At 41.5% G+C, this 16,733-nt stretch overlaps 1 protein-coding gene across 12 annotated transcripts in view; it reads right to left on the bottom strand.

Moving 5' to 3' along the window:
* Nucleotides 1-808: 808 nt before the first annotated feature.
* The window catches only part of dscamb (Down syndrome cell adhesion molecule b), a 120,113-nt gene continuing 104,188 nt past the window's right edge, over nucleotides 809-16,733 (bottom strand). The window contains exons 18-34 of one of the 12 annotated variants that reach the window (XM_084558362.1): nucleotides 16,579-16,725; nucleotides 15,381-15,536; nucleotides 15,153-15,286; nucleotides 14,820-14,973; nucleotides 14,543-14,660; nucleotides 14,282-14,448; nucleotides 13,979-14,077; nucleotides 12,626-12,814; nucleotides 11,952-12,242; nucleotides 10,463-10,639; nucleotides 10,002-10,032; nucleotides 9,648-9,763; nucleotides 9,354-9,563; nucleotides 6,861-7,061; nucleotides 6,144-6,446; nucleotides 1,555-1,608; nucleotides 809-1,425 (exon numbers count right to left, since the gene is read on the bottom strand). In XM_084558362.1, the coding sequence (XP_084414488.1) occupies nucleotides 1,076-1,425; nucleotides 1,555-1,608; nucleotides 6,144-6,446; nucleotides 6,861-7,061; nucleotides 9,354-9,563; nucleotides 9,648-9,763; nucleotides 10,002-10,032; nucleotides 10,463-10,639; nucleotides 11,952-12,242; nucleotides 12,626-12,814; nucleotides 13,979-14,077; nucleotides 14,282-14,448; nucleotides 14,543-14,660; nucleotides 14,820-14,973; nucleotides 15,153-15,286; nucleotides 15,381-15,536; nucleotides 16,579-16,725 (2,897 nt within the window). In that variant the 3' untranslated portion in view covers nucleotides 809-1,075. Of the gene's footprint in view, nucleotides 1,609-6,143; nucleotides 6,447-6,860; nucleotides 7,062-9,353; nucleotides 9,764-10,001; nucleotides 10,033-10,462; nucleotides 10,640-11,951; nucleotides 12,243-12,625; nucleotides 12,815-13,978; nucleotides 14,078-14,281; nucleotides 14,449-14,542; nucleotides 14,661-14,819; nucleotides 14,974-15,152; nucleotides 15,287-15,380; nucleotides 15,537-16,578; nucleotides 16,726-16,733 lie in introns of all 12 variants that reach the window. The other 11 variants (XM_084558365.1, XM_084558364.1, XM_084558355.1 and 8 more) reach the window with 11 other exon arrangements.

The raw sequence follows: 16,733 nt of genomic DNA, 5'->3' as shown, positions 1-16,733 counted from the left end.
AATATTACCAACCATAGCATGGGTTCATTGGTATATGACAGTCACAGAGGAAAGTGAAAGAGAAATCTAAGTTGAAGAAATTGGGACCAAGCAGAGCAGAGATGTAGGATAGAGGAGGAAGACACAAACTAGTGAAAGGAACGATATAAATCAAACTCAGATATGTGCAAACATGACTAAGGACTTTATTAACCAAATCATTTTCCCCATAATATCCACAAATAAAAGTGATCTCTTTATATATATTCACATTGTATAATTTCATAGTGTGACAAAAATTCTCTTTTATTTTTTTTGGATTTCCAGCCATTCCTATTAATGTCATTTGATCAGTCGCCATGCAGTCGTCAGAAAGGTTGAAAAACATTACGATTGGTCAGCATTGGCGCTCTTGTCCGGCGTCGCTCTTCTTCTCTTCTACTGGCTCTCCGTAGTGCTAAAAACCCCCTCGGTTTCCCAATCACAGATTTCATCACACTGCGACAATAAAATAAAAATAAATTAAGAAAGCAACGTTCTCCTGCACAGTGCTCCAGAGTCCTCCTCCCTTTCCCTTCTTGTTTTTTTTTTTTTTTTAGATATTTTCTGTTTTTATATAATAATAATAGTAATAATAATAATAATAATGACTATAATTGTCCTTGATATAAATTTAATAGTATTTTTTTATCTTTCTCAAATTTTAAATAAATCATTTTGGCAATCCTCATATTTTATCACTTTAGAATAAAAGAATACTCAAGTAGAAAATAAAAACTGTGAGAGAAAATTCATCAGAAGAGGAGCGAGGTGTGAGAGAATGAAAAGTGTGAAAGCAACAGAGAAGAGCGAGAGAGGAAAGAAAGAAAAGAGTGAAAGAAAGAGTGAAAGAAAGAAAGAAAGAAAGAAAGAAAGAAAGAAAGAAAGAAAGAAAGAAAAGCATCCACTTCAGACGCATGTCAGAAACGGCTCTATATACAACAGTTTCTGTTGTGGAAAACTGTCCATCCTGTGCGTGTCGTCTGTCTGCTGTCGTCCCTCCTCCAGTCTGTCTGCAGCAGTCCTGTTGTCTGAAGCAGTCCGGTGTGTCCCAGTGTTATACCAGAGTGTAAGACTTGGCATAGGGGTTGTTGCTTTGTTTCAGGTGTCCTCTGGAGTCCAGCAGTGACTCCTGGGAGGTGCTGAGCTTGGCAGCCTGTGCTTGGGCTAGATCTCCCGTGGAAGGGACATCTCCCCGGACTTCACCCCGGGCCTCTCCCCTTTCCCGGACATCCCTGTGGGGGAGGGTGGAGGCAGTTCCTGGTTGCCACTGCTGTACCTCCCTGGGTGAGGGCACTTCCATTGGGGTGGGTTCCATGGGAGGTGGCCTCTTCAAGGTGCGACTCCTCTGGGGCTCCAGGCAGGTCTGGCCCATGGCTCCTCCACCAGCACCTCCTCTTGTTTCCCCTGTAGCACCAGCGCCACCTCCGCTCGCTCCTGCACCACCTGCTGCTCCTCCTCCTCCTCCTCCTCCACTGCTGCTGCTGCCACTACTGCTGCTGACCCCACCACCCCGGGCTGGCAGAGGCACGCCACGGTTCAACAGGAAGTCCATACGGAGGTAAGGTGGCAAGTGGACCAGCTCTCCTCCTGGGAGGCAAAACACAGAGAAGAAACAGGTGGAAACATTAGTTGTAGTTACATTACAACCAGGGCGATAGCAACATGGCTTTCTTTTGTTCTCTACCAACTCCTGAGAAATATCTGGCTTTTAGCGGCTAAAGGTTCTGTGTGTTCACCAACTAGTCACTAGGATGGTACTAGCCAGATATTTTACAATGCATTTTTTTATATATATGCGTGCCTGGAGATAAAGCTAAGAGCGCTGAGACACTAAGTTGAGTATTTATTGTCTTTGGTTCATTGCCATGCATCCCCTGTAACATTACACACTGATGTTTGACGCATTGTTGATATAAAAATATTGATTTGTGCAGCTTTTATTTCACTGCAAATAACAATACTGAAAACAGAACTTTATTCAATTTTAACCTTGAAAACTTGCCTTCAGATAGTTGTTGACTGTAAGGATACGATGTGATTGCAAACATGATCCGAATGTTCCTTTGAGGTCAACCTGGTGCTATAGTAATATTCAGGAGATTTTCCTGCTCGTCCCCTGAGACAGTGTAGCAGTTCTCTGTGGTCCCACTGTGGGTACACTGTGTGCTCTCAACAGGTCCTCCACAGACTCCATTTATATTTGTCCTTCCCCTCAGTTTAAATTAACTGCATGGAGAGCTGAAAATCCATATTTAACTCCCATGCACACTGTTTCATTTGTGCACCTCGGGCCTTTCTGGAATTATGATTCACATAACTATTATTTTAATGTAATACCAATCTTCCCCAAGTGTGGATCCATTTCATTTAATAGTTGCTATCAGGACAAATGTGCAGAACATAATGTAATGGGAAGCTGAATATTACAACGTTTGCAGTGATGTGTTATGGTTTCTTCCTGAATGACGTTCTATGTCTCTGTGACCAGTCCATACACACATAAATTCTTGATTACATTTGTCAATTGCCAGTTCTCTCTCTCTCTCTGTTCTGAACGTTTAGTTAAATAACCTATAAATTCCTTTAGAGAGATAAACAAGGTCAGATTTGATAGATAAACCATCATTATATGCTGTCTTTCTCTCTCAGGTGTTAGATGAGAGGGAGAAATTCAGTGAGTTTACAACTATTGTATCTATTCTACTGAACAGGTTACATATTTAACAGAGCAAATAAACACATCATAGGAGAGTGTATGGTTGCTGGACTAACATCTGTATTGTTTTGTTAGTAATGAAACATCCAGCTTTCCAGAGATCGACAAGTGTCTACAGGTGTACATACGATCCGCTGCTAAAATCACTTTTCAACACATGCTCTTTCTCTCCTCCACTCTCACATGTACACAGCCCACACATGCACAAACGTACGCACATACTCTATGTACACACTCACTCTCTGCCAGCCCAATAATGCCGGCACAGACGAGGTGATCTCTGCAGAGTCCCTCCAACATGTGACCTTGGAGAATGGATTTCCGGGCGAGGATGAATAATTCACTGTGTTTAATAATAAGCCCTATTAGTGCCAGCAAAGATGATGAATGGCTAGGAGTGTTAATTGAATTAAATATAGATTTAAGTGTTTCTGCAGGAGCTCATTAGAAACGTAGTTTGAAAATTCATCAGCCAGTAAATTGCAGATTGTACAGTAATGGGACAGTGTGTGTAACAAGAATACAACAGCTACTCTCTGCTAAACCATTAATCTGTATAAGTGTCTGCTGCATCATCAGCTCTGCCTTTTGTGTGTATTTCTATAATGTGTGCGACATTCAGGGAGACACACACATCCAGACATACAACATATTTACAGGACTATCATACGATGACTCCTGCCTGCGGCCCTGTAAGCGTTGATGAACGAGTTGTAATGGGACACAGGCTCAATGGATGTGCTCCTATGAGCCAATGAAGAGACATAAACTCTTCTCTCAGCTACAAAAGGAGAGGCTGCACCTCTGCCTCTGACCTCTGTGACTGACAGACGAGGTCAGCTCAGGTCACTTGGATGTAATAGAGACAAACATGGGGTTGAAGTGAGGCACACTGGCCTCCACACTGGGCCTGGGTGTCAACACTGTAATGCACCCCACTTGGAATAAACACGTATGGAGACATTTTGGAAAATTCACTCTCTCGAGAGTCAGATGAGAAGCTTTACACCACTTTCCTTTGTGTGCAAAATATAAGGCTAGGACAAGCAGCTAGCATGAGCTTAGCTTAGCATAAATATAGGTGGCAACACCAGTCTGTAACATCCCCAACTGAATGTAAAACCACTTCTTCTTGGTACTCCAAATACAGCCTGAATTTGCACTCTTAATGCTATAGAACATAATATCTGGCAACTATACTAGTTTACAACAGTTGCTCCTTTCCCGTTAATATTTACAGACAACATAAACATAGGCAACAATCTGTGATACCACAGATCAGTTAGTCTTCAAGAATTGGCGCCACATCACTCCACCTGACACAAGGTGCCACAGAGCTGCCAGGGGCAAGAAGTAACATACTTGGTCAAGTAGCTTGAAGTACAAGTCAACATGTGATATGCAAAAACTAATTCTTAGTACAAGTACAAACACTGGGCAGAGCAGCAATATACAGTACTATATGTTTAGGCTTTTCACTGAAGTCCTATATTTCAATTCATCCAGCAGTCCCTCCTTATCCGAATACCTGCTTATTATCAAAGTTGTGACAAGTATCTGTTAGTTGTACTGTATGCCTTCCAGAAAACCACATTCACAGATTTACAGCCCACTAACTCCAGAGGCAGCGGAAAAACACAGAGTTTGACGCAGCTGAAAAAAATACATAAATACACATTTAGGTCTGACTCTAAAATATATGCAACATTTTCTGCTTGAACCTCACTTTCTATACAAGTACATATTACGTCTTTTATTTAATATTCAGCCAACTGATTCCCATTGAGCTAACACAGCTTGATTCTCATGCCTGTACTGTATGTCCAGTGTAACTGACACCAGGGTCAGAGCATTCAGTACTCTGCAACACCAGCCTGAAAGACTAGTCTGGTATTACACTGAAAGGTCTCTGCTGTAGCAGTGAGGTGCTGTTTTGTAATGACTGACAATAGTTTCAGACAGATAGCCTTTAGTTGCCCCCTCTGCCTGGCCAACTGGTGATATGAGTCTGCTGTCCAGCACACAACTGTTCAAAACATAATGAGGTCTGAAACTTAAGAAGATCTGATGGCCTCAACTCTGGTCTGTTCAAAGTGAGGATTCTGGGACAGTTTACCCTTGTTGAGCACACTACACACCCACATTTCTGGTACTCGCACAGACACCTCCAACATTGCTAATTATTAGAGGCCCTGACACACTATAACCTGACAGCAGAAGAGATAATGGATGAGTTGTGTACATGTGTCGAGGAGAATGGTGTCTGTGCTTCCGTGTGTGGTCTGCAGGCCGTCAGCGTGCTCTGCTAGACCTCGTAATTGATCCACAGTGCTACCAGGAGGAGCAGAGGGTCATGTAAGGTAAGACTACAACCTGAGAGGAGACAGCACAGTTTCCTCACATTGCAGATGTGACGAAAGGCTTTTGAGACACTCTTTATAGAGTTCAAAAAAATAAAATCTCTTACTTGCAAAAAAAGTTTTCGGTTTTCTAACAATAAAGAGCATCCCTGGGGTGCTGTAGGAGATGGTGCAACTCATAATCCTTGTTCATGACGTGTGATGGGCTATTAAAAACAAGCAGCTACTTCCACACAAGAACAAGAACAAAACTAGTATATACTGTGAAATGGTTTAGTTTGAAGCAATGTGAATACTAATAGGATGAAAACTCAGAACAGAAAGCTGACCAAAGTTTAACTGAGACACAATTTAGATAAAAGGTTAATTGAGAAAGCTTCCGCTACCAGGTCAAGTTCCTGTTCCTATCCAGACTTATAATGTATGTATGTAGATTTAGTTGAGAACATTTGTGCAAAAATGTTCTTTTCATAATTAATGTATGAATGTTTTGAGTTATGGACAATAATAATATTGCTGTTAGCTTTGACCACCAAAATCACTCCATTGTAGAGTCCAATTAAATGTTTTTGTCAAATTTGAAAAACATAACACTCTCATTACATGAGAGAAAATAAAGGTTGATGAGTACTAAAAAGAGTAATGATGTACAACAAATACATTTTCTAAGTTCCAATTCTACTGTATGTCTCTGATTTAGATTATCTGTCCACATCTTGTTATATGCTTAATGTACACCAAACTATTTTGGAGTAAAATCTCACTTTCCTCTTATGTTATGTTATGCATAAATGTGCCCAATCAAATGTGATTCGGCCAATCAGGTCCATCATTGAGAAAACAGCTGAGAAAGGTGCAGGTGAAGGCATCCTGAAGAGATCCTCAACTGTATTGATGTGTAAAGGTGTTTTAAACCTAGAGTATTCTATGATTTTAATTATACAATATGCTGCAGGAATGGAAAAGAAGGGCAGGGGGGAATCAATTATTGCATGTAAAGTACAAATGAGTTGTGTGCGTGCTTGGTGTAAAGTCCATTTCCTCACCAGGTCTGTGCGCCTTGGGCACGGCCATGTTCATGACCCTGCTGACATCCTGAGGTTTGGGCGGTGAAGCGGTAAAGCGGCAGATGCCCGACTCAGACGGTGTGCTGGAGGTCAGGCTGTCGGTGTAGTCGTTGGTCCCTGCTGTCATCTGTTCAGATGAGGTGTCAGAGATGAAGCACTCGGTGATGGTGAACTTGGCGTGGCGGAGCTGCTCCTCCATCTTGGCGTGCTCATAGGCTCTAGCCAGCTCCTCATAGGTGGAGGAGGCGCTCTCTGTTGACACCATGCTGCTCCGTGCACGATCTGATGATTACACATTGTGACACATATTATTGTAATGCATCCTGCAGTTTGTGTTTCTACAACAGTTGAAATATACATTTTAAAATACAGTCACACTTTGTGGCGTTTTGGTGCATTTTGTTTTCATATAGCACTGCAGAGTGAGAGATACAAAAGCATGGGAGAAATAAAGGCGAATGGCATGTGTTTTAAAGCTGGATTTATAGTGTTGAGCCTTCAGCCTACAGTATGCCCCAGTTAGACTTTGAAAGGATAAAACTAGGGCCAACATATTTGGATTGTAGAGAAGCCAGCATTAGAAACATGGAGACTTTCTTCATGCTTGACAAACTCACAAAAACAACATGATTTCTTTCAAATTCACCAACTTTAGAAACCTGAGAAAAAAAAACCCACTGCAACCCCTTCCTCTACCTGTATCCTGTGAGGGGCTGACACTATAGCTGTCACTCTCTTTGTCCACAGATCCAGTGGCACGTGGCGTGGGGAGTCTCCAGTCAGTGGTCAGGGTGTGTGAGGAGCTGGTGGGGTGTGGCCGGTTCAGAGTCCACTGGCTGGCGTAGCGGCTCCGTGCTGCGGCAGGACCAGCTTTGGCAGTGCGTCTGGCAGTGGGATCTAGTAGAGACAGAGTGGGCAAAATGTTTGTGAACCGAGGTTATAACATAAAATAACTTACTTTAATTTCTAGGCAACATTAACTACTTGTCAGTCTGGCTCAAGCAGATTTCCAGGGCTGAGAAATGAGGCCCAATAAGAAGTGTCAAGACTGCAGTTCCTCAAATGATCACTTGTGTATGGCTCTAAAAGTGACCTCAATGTTAAAATGTCCAACTTTAGAGGACAGAAAAAATCCGCTTACAGGTTAATAAAAAACAATTTAGGTTTCTAATTTCCATGTTCATGGCAACTGAATGGTAGAGATTTATTATGCCACTCATCTATGTACATCTGTGTAATCTCAAGGTTTAAATTTAGTATAGTTCAGTACTAGCATCAGCCACTTTGAGTGACAGATAAGTGGTCTCACAGATTGGCAGAGTGTCCTCCGTCTGCCTCTACCTGTATGATCATTTTTGAATTAGCCAGGAGTAGGGTGGAGTCAGGCACGGCCAAGATGGCACCAGCCAGAGCCACCTTGCTGAGCATCAAAACCACTCTTCAGGGGGTTCAAAGTGTGTGCATCTTCATTTACAGTCTGTGGTCTGACTGGATTATTTTTTCATTCAGTTGTCAGTTATCATGATACTAAGCCTTACCATCTTGATCTGGGTTCTGGTAATGACTCCGCAACAGATTCAACGAGAGCTTCCTCTCTGTGAATTAACAGATAATCTTGCTTGACCAAAAGAGTAAATCATTAATCCATTCAGTATACTATAGATCAGTGTTTGCTGGTAGAGTAAATGTGTACCTGGGATGTTATTATGAAGTGCCCACTGAGATTTGTTCTTGAAATCTAATTTTAAATTAGAATGACATTAGTCTCTCAGAGAGATTTTCATTTCTAAATCTCTGTCAATACCAGAATAACATAAAAATTTCTTTCATAAAGAAAGAATTGAAGAAATAAACCTCCACAGGGACACATTTAAATCCAACAGATGCAGTCTAATCTTTAACACACAAACAACTCTAGACAACAGTAAGAGTTATACTGTTTCTCGATCATTCACACAATCAGAAAAGTTGAAATTGCATTTATGTGGACTATCAAAAACCAAAACTACACAGATTGAAGCTAAATTTGAAGGAAGGGAGGGTTTCCTGCTGTGTTGAAGTACAAATCAACAATTTACTCTCTCTCTCTGTTAGTGCTGAACATTCCCATCAATCTCAAACTCCAACTGTCTCCACACAGACATATAAATAGTATCACATTCAGCCTGACCCAGACAGGCTGCTGCTCCGTGCTCTGATGGGCCAATTCAGAATGAGACCCTTTAGAAAAGGCCGGGATTGGATCTGTGCAGAAAAGAATGGCGCTGGTAATTGTAGTAGGTCAGACAGTAATTCTATCAGCGGGGGTGGAGAGATGAAATGATGGAGGTGTTTGGCCAACAGCAGGGAGAAAAAAAAAGTCTGAGTCAGCAATCTGGGTTGATGCTCCACTGGTCAGGTTAAATGAACCAATCGTGTGACAGTTTGCTTGTGCGCAAAAGTATGTGTGTTTCACTGTTATGAACGTTATGCTTGTATCCATAACGTTTGTGTATGAAAGTGTGCATTGGCACAGATAATTCTCTATGCATTCAATTCCTTTCTATTTGTTTATATAATGTTGTGCCCTGATATTTGAAAGCTATTACAGTGATATTTTTAACCACATACTGTAATTAGAAGCAGGATATAAAGTTCAAGCCGTTGTATCAGCACCAGATCAACTGCATGTCTATGAGCAGTAAAAATGCAAATTAACCATGTTATCTGAATGTGTACTGACCAGCTGTCTGCACAAACTCATCTGAGTACATCACTTGTACTCTACATCTACGCTCAGGCCCAAATGGCCAGTTGGAGGAGGGCAATCAGTTGAGAATGTGTCAAGAAGAAGCACAGAGATCACTACTCTTCATCAGTTCTGCTTCACTGAAGCTCAAACACCAGAAGCCCGGAAGCGGCTCTAAGGCACAGCTGCTGCTTCTTTGTGATCTCTGGCTCACATACTGTATGACGGGCTGCCTACAGTTAAACTAAGATGGGGTGGAAAAGCTATTTGCCTTGCCTGTAAATCAGATGAATGTGCAATGAAACGCTGTTTCCAGTGTTTGTATTTAATTCTGCTCAGGCAGATTTCTTTTTAAAGTGACATCTTCAGGAAGAAAATTAGCAGAGTAAGATTTATAGCTGCAGAATAAAAAAGAAACAGTTAAACCTTTAGCTATATAGTTATTGTTAGTAACACAGTACTAGCATTAGTATTAGTAGTAAAGGAAATAAATGTTGGGCACTGACGGTGGTGGGACTCACTGGTTCCAGGCCTAGCATCGGACACATCCACCAGCGGTCCAGTGGCCTGGGACAGAGACTGGTAGTGGACTGTGTGCGTCACTGTGGAGGACTTCTGCTTATTGGTCTCACCAAAGTCATTGTCGGTCAGAAGCACAGTGGACCTGTCATCTGAGAGAGGGAACGCAGGAATGAAGTTGTAAGTATCCCGGATATGGTAACTGATAAGGCAAGGTATCACTCTGAGTATCCTACCGATTGTCTCCATGGTGTCCCTCTCCTCGATGAGGAGCTGGGCTCTGGGGATGTCGATGTGCATTCTTAACGTCTGCTGCTGCTTGTTCACTGTGTCCGGCGTCCGCGTGTTCTTACTGGGGAGATTAATGAGAAGAATTCATTACTTTTCAGCTGTGCAATTTTACATTGCATCGCAGAAATGCTAATTCAATTCCTTTTAAGTTGATAAGTAGCTGAAAAGGCAAGAGGGACAGCAAGAGTGCAATATATTAGATTTTTCCTGATAGGCACCGTAACTCTGAGCAACGCTGTGATTTATGTCCCCCGCTTAAAGGAAAGCAGTGTTCATAAATTAAAATTAAGAATACATACCTCATCAGCATTTCTGCCAGGCTTTTGGCATCTGTGAAGTCAGCAAAGAGGTAGTTAATACCATAATAGCACAAGTCCAAGTTGATAAGCTACAGCAGTGGAAAGACTGTACAATCACTGACAATTCCTCTTACAAATAAGGCAACTAAAGGATGTTTAAGGATGTTACACACAGAGACAACTAGTGAATTACAAAAGCACACTTTAGCCTTTCTTTTGTGCATAATAGAGTTTAATCGGTTCAGATGTTCTTGAACATCACAAGATTTTAATCCAATGGTACTCTGAATGTTTTCTCCCCTGCTGTCTCTGTGCTTTGGGTGTGTTTGCACACAATCATATTGGGTTTATACACTCGATGTGTGATTCATCCAGGGAATGATTCACACATTAGGGACAAGCTGAAGTTTGGGCTTCTTTATACAAAATATACTAACAACAAAATTTAATTTACAACCCACCTCTGAGTCTTTTGAGCCTCTGCTCCCTCCTTCTCCTCTTTAGCACCATAAGCATGATAAAAACCAGCACGGCCACCACGAGAATAGAGGTAATGGTCACCACCATCTTCAGACCTCCACTGCCTGACATGTTGTCTGAGATGGGGTCTCCTGTTTTCAGCAGGGGAGGGATGGTACCTTGATGGAAATTAACATGATGTAGTCATTTTTGGGTAATTAATACACTCATCTGAATATTGCTCAGACACTTTTTTTTAAACATTCGTTCAAAATCACAACACTTTGCTCATTTCATGCAACACCAAAATATGGTGTATTCCTGTGAAAAAAAGATGGAAGATTTAGTTTTGTACAACAAAGTCAAAGCAAGTAGAATACACATATACTATTAGCAGTGATATTTATAGTATTTTTAGCCAATTCTATCTGGTTGTATCTGATCTAGCACATAACATGTAGACAGACACATTCACTTCTACAGAAAGTCTGCAGGATGTCAGATGACCTGGACTTAGAAATAACAAACCAACTTTTAGATTTAAACCCACACCACCTTTACTGACACTCTTGAATTATGAAAAAATGATTTCCAATGATCTTAAACTTTTTTCCTAATGGCTGCTCTTTTCTCAATTTGATGGTTAAACTACATATTTTTCACAATGATTATAACAGAAAAGCCTGTAGTGGTTTGAGGCTGGGGCACCAGGTTTGTAGGAGACTGAATGTGTGCTGTTAGTCTCCAGGGTTGAGGCTCAGCAGCTGAGATGAGCTACACTGACAACAGCATCCACACATGCTTGCTTGGCCACACACACAAACACATCATCTGCTGACAGGCAGCTTACACATCCCAGTAAAACTCTTAAAAGGAGATGAATTAACACTCTGGAGTGCAGCTCAGAGCCCTAACCAGCTCCTATCCTTCTTCACAGATTATACGCTTCCTTTGTGCATGACTGACACAATCTGTAGCCCAACACAAACAGTGCTACACCTTGGCCTGTGTAGAATCTGAACACCATCCCCATTCTCTTACTCAGCTTAGCCGTCAGAATACTATTCAGTTTATTTAAAGGATGTCAGGTACACAAATAATCTTTAAACACATACTGTGCTGCAGGTAGAACTGCTAAATGGCACTTCATGATGCAATACTGATACCATTTTTATTAAGATATGATCCTTCTTTATGCATGCGTTTATATTGTTTACCATTTAATATGATTTACAATAACTTGTTTTTCTTGAACTGATTCTTAACTTAAACTAATAAACAGAAATGGAACTCTTTCTGTTACTGTGTTGACGTGAAACATTGCAGTGCCCTAAATAAAAAATGTTAACACCTATTTAAATCTGATAGGATCTAGTTTTATTCAATTTGGATGATCTTAAATGATCTCAGAGTTTCTACTGTCAGTTGTATTCTGTCCTGATCCAAATATCTTCAGTAACTGTGCAGGCGTTCTGTGTAATCCAAACTCACTTCCGTCAGCATTGAGAGTAGCAAAGGTGATCCTCTTTTCTGCTGAGCCGGCGCTGTTGGTGACCTTCATCTGCAGCTCGTACCAGGTCGCCTCCTGCAAGTCATACAGGATGTAGCTCTTGGTCAGCGATGTGCGCTGGGCTGTGGTCCAAGTGGCCGAGTCCACTGCTCGGTACTCCAGTATGAAGGAGGTGATTGGACAGCCACCGTTGTTCCAGCCAACCAGGTTGAGTCTGGCCCTTGTGGAGTTTATGCTGGTGAAGAGTTCATGTTCTTTGGCAAATTGTGGTTCTGAGGAAAAAAATAGACAGAAAGTTGAAGCTATGACTTCAAAAAGATCACAAAAACAGGCCAAACAATCAGGTCACGGTTAAACTGATAGCAACATAGTAAGTTTTACAAGTAAACACATGTAAAATGACTCTCTTGGCTTATGAGTTTCTTAAATCAATGAAAATGTAATCTTGACCTAGCTGGAAAAAATAAAATATTCCCCTATCTAAGTTCTTTGATTCTCTCTCTAGAGTTATTAGAGACAAACAGTAATATACTGTGCATATATGAGTTTGGCTCCCAAACAAAGTTGCCTTGATTGATCACAGTTATTATCACAGCACTGTATTTTGTCTCATTCTAAGGCTCACAACTTACTAAACTAATTCAGCTCTCCTTACCTTTCCCATGGGTCTTAGCTTCAATGATCTCACTGATACGCCCCGGCCCCACTGCATTCTGGGCCGTGAGGGTGAATTTGTACCAGGTGCCGCATTTTAGATTCTCCAAACGGTAAGAACGCTCGCTGGGGCTGATGGGAAAACTGCCCCACTGCTCACTGTTGTCTTCTGAGTACTGCAGGATGTAACCTGTGGGGAGAAAAGTGAGGTCATTAAATTTGGAGCCATTAGTCATCTGTCCTTTAACACATATAAGGAGGAAGTTTATTGTTCTCCACGTCCAAAATGTTGCTCAGACATTAGATTAACATGACATGATTATAATAAGCATCTATAACAATGAGTATAAAAAGAGTGAAAATGCTTGTTAAATAAGCAAGTTTTTGTGAAAAAACATAAAGAAATTACAACCTAAGTCAAGACAATGAAAACATTTTAGAGAAGAAAAGATATGTAGAAATAATTAAAAAAAAAACCAATGAACTTTGAAAAATTACATTAGTGTGTGCGCTGCTTAACTAATACTTAGTTTAAGTGTCTGTTGGTTTTATTATATTATGAAACATTGACTTTGGAATATTTTCCCACTTTTCAAAAATGTTCCCGATGTGTCAGATGGTGAAGACATCACCTATGCATCAAAATAACCTACAGTTTAAACAGAGGTGTACAAATCAAGTTGCCTCTTATTAGCCAGCAATGAAGGCAACATTTTTTTTTTTTTTCATATAGATTTGGTACTATTTTTTCTTTTTTTCTTTTACAGGAAGAATGATGTGAATAAATACAAAATATTCATTCATAAATTTTGTGGTGACAGTCTGACAGCCCGCCCTCACGGGCATCCCTTGAGCATGCTGCCAGCATGGCTACAAATAGACAATGCTTAGCTCCGGTGATGATGATGATGATGATGCTGTAAGCAGGGAAGCAAAATAAATATCACAAAGCTTCTACAGTGACTATAACTCCAGAGACAAGAACAGCTTTATTAGGAGCAATGATAAATCACCACAAGCAGTCTCAGTGTGATTGTGCTTTCTTTAAGATGGAATGCTTTAATCTTTCACTTAAACAGACCTAATCTTCCCTGCTGCTTTTTAATCTACCTTTTTGGTCTCGAGTATTGTGCTGTACCGGCGGATAATGAGACGCTAGCACAAGAACAGCGGTGATCGACCGCAGTGACGCAGGAGGTGACATTGGCTATCACAAACAGCTCAAGGGAGGTGATTGCTCTCATACAATGGATAATATATGTAGTTAGTGTGGGTGCGTACGTCCCATTTAACTGTGATGAAACTGTCCACTTTGCTGTTTCATTGGTTGGATGTGCATGTGTGACAGCCTCACCTCTGATGGAGCTCCCTCCGTTGTCTCCAGGTATCCAGGACAATGTGATAGATGTGGTGGTAGTCTTTGTAACTGTGAGGCGTGGCTGGTCAGGGGGGACTGTGAATGTGAGGACAAACAAAAAGGTCATTGCATGGTTGGTGTTTGTGTTATACTGCTTCTTGTCTCCTTGTCAAGGTTCACTTCAGACACTTGTACTGCACATAGTTCACTGTGTAGTTTTCTTTTTCTCCTGTAGATAATGTAGCTTCTTTCACAGAATAATGCGATCAGTGAAGTATCTCCAGAACAACGACTACTTGCCTTGGACCTGCAGGTTGAGTGTGATCTCATCCGAACCCCAGTTGTTGCTGGCCACACAGCTATAGTTCCCAGAATCCTCTGCTTTCACTGTACGGATGATGAAGCTGCCATTGCCATGGACACTACGTCGACCATCCACCAGCACAGGTGTAGGTGTTCCATTGGTGCTGGGAAAAAAACAGGAAAATGTATGTGAAGGTTTTGTATCTTCACTGATGATGAGATGATGATGATCACTACATGATGTTCGTTGTGGCTTACTTTCCCTTGAGCCACTTAATGGTAGGAGGAGGGTCTCCAACAGCCTTGCACGGCAAAACAATGTCCTTCATCCAGGGCGTGGTGACTGTACCATTGAATGTCAGGATCCTAGCTGGAGCTAAAAGCAGCACAAAACAGGTTCACTGCGATCCTTATAAGCAAAGACGTTATGTGATTTTAGTATCAATATTGAGGCATATGATCCTTGCAATTCTATTAAAGTCTGGGAAAATCTCTGTTCAAGGGAAAAAGCTGGAGGAGAGTTAGGATGTTGCACCTTTGGCAAGAGGCTCCACTGTGATCTTCTCACTGTTGTTGCCATGACCTGCAGCAGTCACAGCCACCACCCAAATACTGTACTGTCTGTTACGAGCCAAGTTTGGGATCCTGTAGAAATAGGCATCTGGAGACGCCTCGAACTCACTCATCACCTGTAAACCGGAGAGAGAGAAAGGATTAATGTATCATTGGGAAGCAGCAGTGTCCAGAAGTGCAGAGATGGAGCTGTTTATGTGATACAGGTCACAACTGACAGACCAACTGTGAAAATTTTGAAGGTAAATTTGAAGAAGAAGGTCGTGAAAATCTTGTGGTATACAAATACTATTACCATCGGATGCAGGTTCGAGCAGAAGACGATGTATTTCCTGATGATGCCATTGAGTTTGAGTGGAGGCAGCCAGGAGACAAACACTACTGAGCTGCTGGAGGCTGCGGCCTTCACTCCTGCTGGAGGACCAGGAACTATGGAGGAAATGAATACATCAAAACTTCTAGTGTCTATCCCAAATAAAATTAAAAAGTACCAATTTGTGATATCTGTCAATGATTGTCATACCATCCTCTTTAGTGCGGACGTAGATCTGTTCACTGCGGACACCATCTCCAGCATTTGTGAAAGCTAGGACCTGGATGCTGTAGTTGGTGTACTTCTCCAAGCCATCCAGCTCCAGAGAAGGCTGACTTGTCGTCACATTTCTAATTTCTCCCAGTTCTGACACAGAAAAGGAGATATCAAAATAAGTCTAGATATCAAACGGGATCAGTGAGGAACAGCTCATTCAGAAATGAGAAGTTCCAATATTCACGTTTCCCATTTGATGAAAGCACAAAAGATGGTGGTTAACATTCCACTGTACAATAAAGTATTTTAACCCAACAAAACAGGTACTATGGGATTTTACTTTCTGCTTCCTACTCCTCTCCTCCACTCTCTTTATGCCCTGTCACTCAGAGCTGAAGCATCGAGCCTGGTTGGGGTTATTGCATTGTGAATTATTGATGGAGACCAGCCAGGCTGCAGGTTGGATCACTGCTGCTACGCAGTCGAAGGAAAAACAACCACAAATATTCCCTCTGTGCATTTCCACTGCTCATCAGCATTAGAAAGCAATCACCTTATAATGTAATGCGGCTCGTATAGTTTGAAATGTTTACCAAATATGTACGTAAGCTTATATGGTCCAGTGAGAAAAGACAACCTGCAATTAAAAACCCATCAATACTGTAAGTGCAAAATAGGTGGTTTTTAAACCTTGAAAAATGTACAAACATGTTACCAGTGTCTCATTCTGTAAACTTCAAACAGGATGAGTCACATAAAGTTTAATTCACAGTCGTGAATCAGCTACAATTGTCCCTTTTTGTAGGAATTGTTGTAGGTATTTTTCATTAATTAAAAACAAAACAACAAAAACCCACACACAACAGTAAAAATAAAGAAGACATGACAATATGATTCTAAATTGGCCATAGGTGTGCATGGGATTGTGAATGGCTGTTTTTCTCTGTGTTAGCCCTCTGATAAACTGGTGACTTGTCCAGGGCGTACCCTGACTCTTGCCCAAAGGCAGCTGGGATAGGCTCTAGCCCCCTCCCGTGACCCTCTTGAGAACAGAAACACAAAAGCACAGTTTCCCCTAGTGGATGGATGAACGAGGAACAGCAACTAAATAAAGCATTAATGATAAATGAGCACTGGCTTAGATAGCATCCTTTAACAAGTGATATCAATGTTTGTGTCTATCTGTTAATACCTCCATCTGGCAGGTTGGCCCAGTAGATGACTCTGTAGCCCTGCAGGTTTCCGTTGAGAGCCTCTCTGGGCAGAGGCATCCAGGACAGTGAGATGACCTCTGGAGACTTGGCCACGGCCAGGACATTTTCAGGAGGCCTCGATGGCACTAACATA

Source organism: Chelon labrosus (assembly GCF_963514085.1).
Source record: "Chelon labrosus genome assembly, chromosome: 13".
NCBI lineage: Eukaryota > Metazoa > Chordata > Actinopteri > Mugiliformes > Mugilidae > Chelon > Chelon labrosus.
The sequence above is the reverse complement of the archived record's forward strand: the minus strand, read 5'-3'. Positions and strand labels throughout refer to the sequence as shown.